At 30.9% G+C, this 11888-nt stretch overlaps 2 protein-coding genes across 4 annotated transcripts in view; one reads left to right on the forward strand and one right to left on the reverse strand.

The window, feature by feature from the left end:
• LOC102582577 (ATP-dependent zinc metalloprotease FTSH 4, mitochondrial-like) overlaps positions 1-497 on the forward strand; it is an 11593-nt gene extending 11096 nt beyond the window's left edge. For 2 of the 3 annotated variants that reach the window (XM_015315341.1, XM_015315353.1), the window contains exon 8: positions 1-497. In XM_015315341.1, the coding sequence (XP_015170827.1) occupies positions 1-77 (77 nt within the window). In that variant the 3' untranslated portion in view covers positions 78-497. The other variant, XM_015315348.1, reaches the window with a different exon arrangement.
• A 4190-nt stretch (positions 498-4687) lies between these two features.
• LOC102582916 (probable leucine-rich repeat receptor-like protein kinase At1g68400) lies at positions 4688-8092 on the reverse strand. Its single transcript, XM_006340352.2, has 3 exons — positions 7327-8092; positions 6150-6815; positions 4688-5497 (listed from the first exon to the last, which is right to left on the reverse strand). The coding sequence occupies exons 1-3, from the start codon at positions 7985-7987 to the stop codon at positions 4914-4916; spliced, it is 1911 nt and encodes a 636-aa protein (XP_006340414.1). The 5' UTR covers positions 7988-8092; the 3' UTR covers positions 4688-4913.
• Positions 8093-11888: the final 3796 nt, after the last annotated feature.

Below are 11888 nucleotides of genomic sequence, written 5' to 3' on the forward strand. Positions count from 1 at the left end.
CTGCGGCTGCTGCTGCAGCAGCCGCTGCAGCTACTGCTGCTGCCAAAACCAAAGGCATTGCTCCAGTAGGATCTTAGCACAGAAAATCTTGGTAAACCATTTATCAGTTCAATGTGCATATAGTCGATCATCTTCGTGCAAGCCTTCACCCTTTTGAGAATCATTGTTGAGCTGCTGTTAACGAAGGTGAAGTTGAGGTCAAAATGTTTTGTTAACAGATTAATGGCAGTTTCATCATGTTTCATCAAGTGTATCGTTCATATTCAACTCTCGTTAGACCTCTTAATTCCCGTGTCATCGTGTAACATAGATGGGCATCGTCTTTCCAAGTCAGATTTTAGCTTCTTTTTTTTCTTCCTTTCCTTGCTCATCTTCATTGGATATGTAGTCCCACGGGAATAATGTATATTTTCACAGTGCAAGAACTTGGTTGTTCCATATCTGCACTCACTATACTGCTCTTCCTATATAAATGAAACTAGCAGATTATTAGCTTACTTACTAGTGTTTCCATAATGCAATTTGACACTGTCACAATATCATCAGTTGTTGCTTTGGTGATTGTCATCCTTTTTTCACAATTTACTTGGGGTTTGTTTCTACGTGGTATAGTTTCAGCTTATCGAGGACAAGAGCATAGATAGGAGAGTGTGGAGGGCATGTATTAGGATAGAATGTTAGTAGTTGGTAGTGTGTTATCTTGTTGTCCGTTCATATTAGTAGTTGTAGTATTGTTCCTGAAGTTCCTTGTCCTTCGATTGATGTTACCATCTGTTATTTCTTGTAGCCCGAGTATTGTATGAAGATCCTTTTTTGTTTGTTTGTTCGTTTTTTTTTTTTTTTAATGAAAATCCCTTTTTTTTTTCCTTGAATTTTAGCAAAAAAATTCATTTACAGTATGTCTTCCATTTTCAATCAAGGAGGAATAAAAGGTCTTTTGCAACATTTAACTAATAAAACAATCATCAGGAATTGGAATTTTTACTTCTGTAAAGCTTTACTTTTATTTACAAGTTAACTAAATATTTGAACATATACGTTTTTAAAAAATAATTACATACTTCTAAAGATAAAGTTATACTAATTACTTCCTCTTTTGTAAAAAGAATGACCAAGTTTGACTTGATAATAAGAAAATAAAGAAAACTTCTCAATTTTCTGTTTCTAAATTAAAGTTATGTCAAATAAATTAAAATGTCTTTAATCTTGTGCCTTTAAGCATGTCACATTAAAAATTGAAATTGAAGTATTGCTATAAAGGAAATGAGTCATTCTTCTTAAAACAGACTTAAAAGAAATATGTCATTCTTTTTTATATGCCGAGAGCAACAGGTTACACATGTGAGGCACATACACTTAAAATTTGCAAGTAAATACTCATACGTACCATATTAGTTGATATTTTCCTTTTATATACATAAGAAATTACAAATAAGAAGATTATTTTTTACTAATTCACCTCTTAAAAAACTTGAAAATTTTTCAAATAAATGTGAACCCTTTCAAAACGAATTAATTGTAAGAGTAACATAGAAAAAAATTAATTAATATTTTCTTGATTTAGTAAGATGAACAATATGAGACAATTAGTTTTAGTAAGATGATCAACTAATATAAAACGGGGGAAGTAGGTAGCGTGTGTGTCTTCCCGATAGTAACTTAAGGTGAAAAAACATCAATATTAGTTGACATAAAAATCATCATTGACTCAATTTTTTGCAAACAATTAATTATATATTCTTATGGTAATTATGTCATATAGTAAGTATTGTATTATAAAAGGTTAATGAATGAATTGAGCATTCTTTTTAGGGTAAGAATAACTATTATTGCAAGTCTATAAATATGTCTATAGAAGTCAATTATTAATTATGGATAAAAAATTTCAAAGAAATAACTAAATTGATAATATTACCAAAGTTAAAGATACTCATGCAAATAATTGTTATAAATAGTACAAGAAAAAGACAAATTTTCCCAAACAGAATTTTTTTTCTCCCTTTTATTGAATTGACTTTGATTGCTAGAGGTAGAATGTCAACATCAGACGGAGAATATATGAGAGTGATAAAAGAAGGAGAAGCTTCTCGCGTAGTCCTATCATATGAGTTTATTGATAAGTTAAAGAAAGTGGATTGGGATAATATTTTGAAACGAGAAATGATGATTTCACTACAACATGATGATAAGTTATTGTGTGCTTCCAAACAAACAAAACCATCTATTTGATACCTTTTCTTGTCATGTTTTTGTTACTCTACGTACACTATATTATATTGGAAGAAGTTGTTGTCTTTCATATATTTATTGATTCATTTTCTTGAGAAATCTTATTTCAAGCTGATCTAATTGATTGATGTAGCGGTAACACACACATTGTTATATATATATAGAGAGAGACACACACACACATTGAAACTAACACAACCATGAACAATGTTGGATTGTTTCTCTTTTAATTAAGTCGAAACCACCTCTCTATGGGAAATGTCGGTATACACTCTACCCTCCTCAGACCCCGCTTTGTGAGACTACACTTGATATGTTGTTACACTTAGGGGTTATTAGGCTTAGAACCAAATCAATAAAAAAAAAGATAAATCAGGGATTATTGTAAGATGTGAAAAGGGGATAGACCCTTACCTGGACCCTGTGCATAATGAAAACTTAGTGCACCGAGCTAATATGAGACTTGGGGCCCGGGGTGTCCAACACCTTTTTCCCTCTTGGTAAAAATTTTTAGTTAGCAAGTTGATGCAAGTTATGAAAATACAAAAAAGAACATTTTTGAAAATGTATTTGATGATTTCAAACTAACTAGATTAGAAGACATAAAACACTACATTTTATTCTATCTTAAAGATATTTTTAGTTGATGCATTCTTGATTGATTGAGACAAAAACGATTCTCTTAGTAGAGCTCAACTTCGTCAAGCCTATCCGTATTTTTATTGACTATTTCCAACCTAAATAAATCCAAAAAAATAAAAAATGCCAAACAAATAGGCCATTGCCAGTGAGTCATTGGGGACCCTTTGGGCACACACATCATTCACACCTTTTGGATAAAAACAACAACATGGCTCCTCATATGAAGCAACAGCAAGACAATAGTTGTGCAAAGAATTGAGAATAACTTGACATTGTGACCCTTGTTTTTTTTGTGTGGAGCCAGAGTCGGATCTAAGATTTTAAATCAGTAGAATCCGGTTACCAGTATCAATACTTGGTCACATTGCCCGTCTCAAGCCTAAGTGAAGGAGGAGGGTTGGTTACAATTAACTAAGTTACTTGTGCATGTTATGGTCTCAAGCCCGAGTAAAGGTAGAGGATTAGTTACGGTTAGGATAACAAATAGTATAAGACTAATCGATTTTGGGATAGCGAGAATTCATATAGTTGAAGGTAGGGGCATAAATAGGAGGGAGCAGATCAAAATGAGCTGAGTCAATAAATGAACAGGTCATTAACCCGCTCATACATTACTTGTGTTGAGAATAACTATGTTAGAATTTCCTTGTTTCTTTTCTTATAATTTATATAATTACCTGGTATTTTTTTTTCCTTTACCATGACTAGACATTACATATCGAACAATTAGCCTAACTTTGAAATAGACTGAATTGAACGAATCAAAATGGACAAACTTAATAAGCATGACCCCTACCAATTTGAACAGGTGGAACGCGTCATATTTTCATGGACTGATTTTGCCACCCGTAGCCAATGAATGTGCCAACATGTGCTTCAAAGGTGTACATTAGAACAGTTTATGTCAAGACAATTGTTCCTCTAAAAAGGGCCCTAATTAAATTTTCCTCAAGTCATTGTCATGGGCCTTAAACTGCAACTGGCATAGCAAAATAGGTCCATTATACATGTCTTTTTTATATATAAATGATCCAGACTGGCTGAAAATGAAAAGTTGATAATGAATTCATCATGTGTAGAAATTCGAATATATGCAATTATGCATTGATACATTCTATTTGTATGGTGCAAATGCAAATTATATGTTGCTCTTATTTGATAGTTTTTCCATTTCTTGGCCACTTGAAAAAACTATGAAAAGTAGTGCGGCGTAGCTACATAGATGAAAGGATGGTCACTTGAATGTCCTTCATTAAAAACTTGTGCATGTACAAAAAATTAGGGGCAAAGATAGAAGCACAAAATTCAAAGACACGCTCGATCTAACTCAATTTGTTATTTTGTTCAAACGGTGTATTTGTGTTAAAAATTCACTAAACATGTACTTTTAAAGCGTGGTATAGAAAGTGGCAATTGCATTTCATTTTTTTTAAACTTCGAGGATGATAAAAATGAATGATGGAAGTTTAGAACAGTCCGATTAAGTCAAATTCGCCTGATAAAAAGTCTATTAGAACGGATTTTACCGTTTCCTACCAAGAGAACTTCATTTTCAAGACTTGAACTTGAGACTTCTGATTAAAGGGGTAGGAATCTTTAAAATTGCAACATATCCCTTCATGATGGAGAATATAATACTAGCTAATAGTCACTACTATTAAAAGTTATTTAAACATTTATTTTTGTAAAAAAGAAAAGGAATACTAGACCCATAGGAAAACAATTATATGATCCAATTATTATTTTTTACACTCTTTAGCAAATACAATTGTAAGAATTGGACAGTACATACAAAAAAAAACAAGAATTAAAGAAGTAAAGAATGATATAGTAATTGTACCAAATTATTTCTAGGTAAAAATTGAAAACAAAAAAAAAATCATCATAGCTAATTGATTACCAAGAATCAAATTCAAATTGTGAGTAGAAGGAGAACAATTAGTAGTATAAAGAACTCTATTCTCCTCTTTTGATGATCGATAAATTTCTAAGGATAAGTAAACATAACATTTCAAAATTCGATGGATAATGGACCTGTCCCTCTATTTGTTCTCTTTTTTTGCGATGTCTTCGATCATTTCCTCCACTACAATCATCTTTGGCCTATCTTTTGGAGATGAAACCAAACAAGCCATAGCCACTTTTAAAAGTGCAACCATTTCATCTTCCCTTTCTTTATACCTTGCAAGTTCAAAATCAAACACATCCCAAGTCCATTCTTTGTTCACAACACTTTGTATCCATTTTGCCAAACTTGTTTCCCTTTCACTTGTTGCAATTTTCCCAGTCAAAATCTCTAGTAAAACCACTCCAAAGCTATACACATCACTCTTTTGAGAAAATTTTCTTGGATTTTGGTTTGTGTTTACATTGTTTTGTGTTGATAATTCTGGTGCTTTGTATCCATTGTTTGATGAAATTGGCATTTGTAAGAGCAAGTGGAGACATATATCAGAGATACAAGCATTGCCATTGTGATCAATTAGTATGTTTGATGATGTGAAATTCCCATGGCAAATCTTGGTTTTGTTGTAGCTATGTAAAAAACTAAGTCCTTTTGCTGCTCCTAATGCATATTTTAGTCTTGTTGTCCAATCCAATGGTGTTCTTCCCGGTCCACGATTACCTGTGGAGCTTTTATACTATCAGATCACCTAAAAGATAACTACAAGTAACTGATTATGATAAGTGTAACTTGTTATCAGACAACTTATCATAACATGTTAATTAATACGCTGATGCCTGATAGTATAAACGTTAGTTACTTATAATAATGCATATAAGTTAATTTGTAAGTCAATTATATTTCAATCTCATATGAATGGGGATCAACAATATGAACTCTTAATAACCCTTCCATTTTATTCCTAATTAATAATCTGTTTATCAAGTTTTTGGGAAGTTAAAAAAGTGTTTATTGTTTTAAAAAGTGCTTAATTTAGAGAGTTGAGGTGTTTCGCCAAACTTTTAGGAAATACATAAGTGTTTTTGAGTAGTAAGAGAAGCTGAAAAAAGCAGGTTTTCCCCGGAAGCACTTTTTGAAAGCTTAATCAAGCAGAGATTACAACAAGAACAACATACTCAGTGGCTCAACTTTAGATTATCGAGGACTTGATCAAGCATAAATTGTTGCTCTAATATTGCAAAAGTGTATTTCAAAGCACAAAATACTTTTTCTAACAAAAAACACTTTTTAAAATAAACAGAGTTTGAAAGTTTGACCAAACAGACTATAAATTTCCGTTTTGGAATTGAGAAGGAAAGGATTGAAAAATTACCATGTAAGAGATTGTGTAGACTACCATTGGGAAGAAAATCATAGACAAGAAGCAATTCCTCTTTTGATGAATAATAAGCTCTAAGTGGCACAACATTTGTATGTCTCAAATTTCCAATTAATCTCAAAAATCCATCAACATCTTTCATTTTCTTCAACTTTTCAATTACTCTTTTAACCACAACAACATCTCCATTATCCAAAATAGCCACTTTATAACTTGTTCCAACACTCCCTTTTCCCAACATTTCAGCTGAGGCCTTCAACAAATCATCAACTTTATTGAAACCTTTACATCCTTCAAAACAAACCATTGTTGCAAACTGATCACTTGTTTTCTTGATACCATATTCAAATGAATGATACAGACTTGAACTACTCGTGTCCTGATTATTATACTTCCTATTCGTCTTTCTCAATCTGTCAATTTCACTCTCTTGATTCTTCTTTCTGTAATAACAACACCATGTTATTACCAAAACCGTCATCATAACGCCAATTGCATCAAGTGTGACTATCAATAGGAACATGTTTTCACTCAAATTCTTCTTTCTTTGATTAAGAAAGTTGAATTGTGAATTAGGAGTATTCATCACTGTTGGATTACTATCCACTGTTTCGCTCGGGCAAATAGTTCGTAATGGATATCCACAAAGACGAACGTTTCCTATAAGAAAAATACATTAGCTGTGGAATTCGAAACTTCATGAAAGTAGTTTATTTTCAAAGACAAAACCGAAAAGTAGCTAGTAAACGTTATTTCAACATAGAATTATCATCGTTTCTTTTAAATTTTGTAATCGTTAGCTTAGTCAGCTAAAATCCGCATTCAGAAGAAGTTGAATGCAAATTTTAGCTCACTAGCATAGGGGGGATAAAATCTAAATAGTGACCTTTTAAGGCCAATTGTGCAAATTCCTCACTATTTCACTCATTTTGACCCGACAAATTTTGAACGGTTTAATCAAGACCTGTTTCGACCTAGCCATTTTTCAATCTTGTAATTGAGAAAATAGTCATTGTGGTAACGTTTCAAATTTCACAAGTGAAACTCTACGACAATATTCTATGACCATGGTTAATTCTCAATTACACGAACTAAAAAATGGTTATTTATGAACTTTATCCGTTTTGATCCGTTCAAATTTGATCCAATCTGCTCGTTTCCCGCACTTTACCTGCAAAAGCTGCCACTGGAAATTTTGATAACCAATTTGGGATTTTCCCAGAAAAGTTATTCCCAGAAACATTGAATTCCTTAACTGAAGCAACAGTTTTTTTTTCATCAGCACCAAGTGATCCGCTAAGAGAATTAAACTCGAGACGCAGAGTCATCAAATGCGGCAATTGATTCAACTCCTTCACCGGAATCTCACCGGAAAACTCATTAAATGACAAATCAAGTCGCCTGAGTCGCTTCAAAAGGTAAATTCCTGGCGGAAATTCACCGGAAAACTTGTTGTTAGAGAGGTAAACGTGTTTGAGATTAGGCCAAAAATCGAAATTCGGAATCGAACTGAGAGAATTGTGGTGTAAACTTAGATGCCGAATTTGTGTAAGATGAATCAATGGATGAATTGATCCGGTGAGATTTAAGTGATTGAGTACAATTTTTACGACTCTACGAGTAATTGGATGACATTTTACACCTATCCATGAAGAACAGGGGGCATTTCTAGACCATGAAGTGAGAAAATTCGACGTATCAGCTCGGGATTTGAAGGCTAAAAGAGCTGAGAAATCGTCGGAATGAGATATGGTGAAGAAGAAGATGGAGATGAAGAGAGATAAAGAGAGGATTTTAGAGAGAGAAAATTGGTTTGGAAACAGAGCTGCCATTTTTGGAGTACTCTGTTTTTTGCTCTGTTTTTCTTTTGGAGAAGAAGAATGTAAAATAGTTGTATTATGATGTTGACATGACCGTTACCTCTTTAATTATTTTCGTTTTTTTCTTCGTTTTGTATTACAGGATTCATCATAAATTGTTAAGTTTTTCGTTGGCAGTCAGCCTAACACAAGTTCACGCGGGCGAAGTCGACCTGAACTTATTTGTGAGTGACGTATAATATTTGCGAGTAATCTTGTATGTGATATGTTACGTGTTAATAGTCCATTTGACCGAGCTTCTATGAAGTGAAATGTGTTTATCTTTTTAATTTAAAGATATGCTTATTTTGGAGAGTTGTCGATTTTAGCAACCTTGTTTTTTGTAAAAAAATGAGTGTTTTCGTGTAGTAGCAGAACCTGAAAACTATAAATTATCTTTATTTTTTTTTTGAAATCTTGACCAAACACAAATTACTACTCTAATATTACTACAAGTTATTTTTGAAATGATTAGACAAACACATATTATTAATCTCCCGAACTATTTTCTCAAAAAACACTACTTCTAAAAAGTAATTCGGTCAAACTAACTATAAATTACACTTTTGCCGTAGAATTTCTCTTTTTTTTTTTTTTTTTAAATTTAAGTCTTTATTTTAGAAATTTCTAAAGGGGTGTATTTATGATGTTACATCATACTTGAAAAGTATTGAGTAACAAACCAAAACTAAATTATCTTAAAAGTAATCTTCTTGGTGAAGTAATAAAAAGAAAAATATGAAAGGTAATATTCAAAGAAAAAAAGCAAAAAGGAAGGGAAATAGATTAAAATGAGAAAGTGGCATTAGGTGTTTTTTTTTATACTTAATCTTTGCTGTGAAGTGATGACTTGTGTTATTATTAAGGTTTGGTAGATTAATTAATGAAAAGAAAGAAATAAATTATTTTTAGTATTTTTATGTACCAAATAATGGAAATTACCATACCATTCAATTATTTGTGCAAATTAATATTACAGTAATAATTGAACTTTCAGTTAAGTATTTGTTGAGATATATAACAAATCCATAATATATGTACAATATCTTCAAACATTATCGAATTCATGTGAACTCGTAATCAACCCTCCGATACATATCACTTTATTTTGGCATTTTTAAGGCTATGTTACCGTTGCATTTAGCCCCATTGGGTTAATTCATCATTGGCATTATACTCATAAGATTTAAAGCAAATGTAGTGTTTTGTGTGGTAATGTGTACTCATTACTACTATAACAATTAACTAATGAAAAAGTAAAAACAATTGTGGAATTATGTTACAAAAGACATATATAGTTTTTAATTAGTGTTTTCATATTATTTAAATCTATTGCTAGATAAATATTTTTGGTAGTCAATCTTCTTGATAGTACGATAGTTAGCATCTAAATGTGTAATATCGTAGTAGAAGCAGAATCAATGTTTTAAATATAACTCTATCAAACTTGTGGTATACAAAGCATAATGTGGAGGGAGACAACTACAAGTTAGTTAAATTTGGTACCTAATTGCAACCCTCACGTTTCCTAGTCATCGTCTTTTTAAAACATTAGCCCCAATTAACTCTTGACCTAGTGGTGTAGCGAGCACTTCATCAACCATTATGAACACGAGTGGCTGATAGTTGGTATCGTCAGAGAAGGAGCTAAAAGTATAGGCTTTGACGTCCTTATATTATTATTCACAAATGAATTGAGAATTATTTTAACTGATATTTTCAATTCCGATTTAGTTGAAGCGTCGATATTGGTAACTTTTTTCCTACTAATTGAAATGGGCCTTGACAACATGGGCCGTTTAGGCACACCTCATTGTATTGGGCCTTTTGCTCTAGCACTAGATAAGGCCCAATGGATACTTTTGAAACCCATATCCACATGGATCATAAAAGACATGAGCCCACATATATAATAGAGCAAATTTCACATATAGTAAACATAAAAATCATATTTGTATGTTATAGCTATAGTCTGCATAATTGCGCTCCATAGCAAATTTTATGTTTGCTATGGAGCTTTTGATTTGTATAATTCGCAAGATACATCCAATTTTTTATGCATTGTAATTTGTATGATAAGATATGAATTTGTATAATTTTAAGTGTATAGGACGAAAATATATGTATTTGTATATACACTTTTCTCTCGCTTTATACAAATACAAACGCATTTTATACATTTTATACCGAAATGTATAAAATGACTAATTGTATACTGAATCAGATGGCAAAAAAATAGAATGTTTGTTGCGAATTACAAATAAAATAAACTATGGCTATAACATTTAATTTGAATTAATAGTTTGCTATTTCATACAATTTTCCCTATATAATGACTATAAGGATTGAATTAAGCATTTTACATGGGTTTTACTTAGGGATAAGGGTCTGAAATATACCCAACTTTGGTCGGATTTGCTGTTGCGATACTAAACTTTCACGAGGACCTATTACCTCTCTAGACTATTTAATACCGTATTTTTTACCCCCTGAACTATTTAATACTATTTAATACCGTATTTTTTACCTCCTGAACTATTTAATAGTGTATTTTAAAGGTATATATGTGCCCACGTGGACACATTACTATTTATAATTTTGCATTATTTTTTATGTCCACGTGGGCAAATATATATATTTAAAATACGGTATTAAATAGTCTAGGGAGGTAATAGGTCCTCGTGAAAGTTTAGTATCGCAACAGCAAATCCGACCAAAGTTAGGGTATTTTTCAGACCCTTATCCCTTTTACTTATATACACACAATAATAAAAAATAATATTGAATAAGAAAATGTATTAACTAAACTAAATTGTTCATCTTTGCAGGTTAAAATAATATCAAATTATTTTGAATTCAATTATTGTGTTAGGTATAGTAACACTCATTTCTGTCGTTTAAATGAATACTAGATATGAGACCCCGTGCTAGCACGGGGCCCAATATATGTTACTGTTTCTGTTTCAATTTATGTGGTACATATGAAATTTGAAGTTAATCAATTTTTTAGTATGTTTTTATATATTTTAAGTTGCTAATTATTTTTATTTAGAGTATGTTTTACGTAAATATATTATAAATCACAATAATTAACAAGTTAATATAATAAGAAACTTATAAAAAATTCATTGACTTTTGAAATTTCATTTGTATCACATAAATCAGAACAAAGTGAGTAATATATATGAAAATTACATAAAACGTATTATAACTCACAATAATTAGCAACTTAAGTTAGTTTGAAATATATAAAATTTAAATTTTAAATCCATCATTAATAATTGTCACATCATATACCAAATATGTATTGACCACCACATGGAATGTTATTCTCTTTATTTTATTAACGGAAATTTTATGGCATTAAATGATATGGATCAATATATATAATGTTCTCTTTTTTAAAAAAAATAAAAATAAATTATATTTTAGTTATTGACATTGTAAATTTTAACTTAATTTGGATATATAATGGAAAAGGAATCACCATTTAAGGAATCATTATTTTTAAATATTTTGATAATTTCTTCTTCTAAAAGTTTCTATCCATATGTAACAATAAAGTTAAAATAGAAAATGTAGTGACACCATTCTTAGTAATAGATACTTATTTATTCTTATCAATTTTTTCTGACAATTTTGATTATATTTTTCTTTAAAATAATTATTGCCTCGATTTTTATTTTTAATTTTAATTTTAAAAGATTGGAAATTTTATGTTAAAAATTTAAATAATAGAAAAAATGATTTATTTAACTTTTATCATCATCAATACTACTAATTTATTTGACGTTTTTTCTTAATCTTCATCTCATCATTAATGTTATTTATATAATTTTCTTAAATCACTTATTTTTTCTTTTTTAACTCTTTT

Source organism: Solanum tuberosum, unplaced genomic scaffold, assembly GCF_000226075.1.
Source record: "Solanum tuberosum cultivar DM 1-3 516 R44 unplaced genomic scaffold, SolTub_3.0 scf00017, whole genome shotgun sequence".
Lineage (NCBI taxonomy): Eukaryota > Viridiplantae > Streptophyta > Magnoliopsida > Solanales > Solanaceae > Solanum > Solanum tuberosum.

What these genes read in the sequence shown, in the direction of transcription:
- LOC102582916 (XM_006340352.2), bottom strand. Translation starts at nt 7,987, where the DNA reads ATGGCAGCTCTGTTTCCAAACCAATTTTCTCTCTCTAAAATCCTCTCT. An exon ending in TCCAGTGGCAGCTTTTGCAG is followed by an intron (nt 6,816 to 7,326) that starts GTAAAGTGCGGG and finishes TTTTTCTTATAG; the next exon opens with GAAACGTTCGTCTTTGTGGA. An exon ending in TCTACACAATCTCTTACATG is followed by an intron (nt 5,498 to 6,149) that starts GTAATTTTTCAA and finishes AAAGCTCCACAG; the next exon opens with GTAATCGTGGACCGGGAAGA.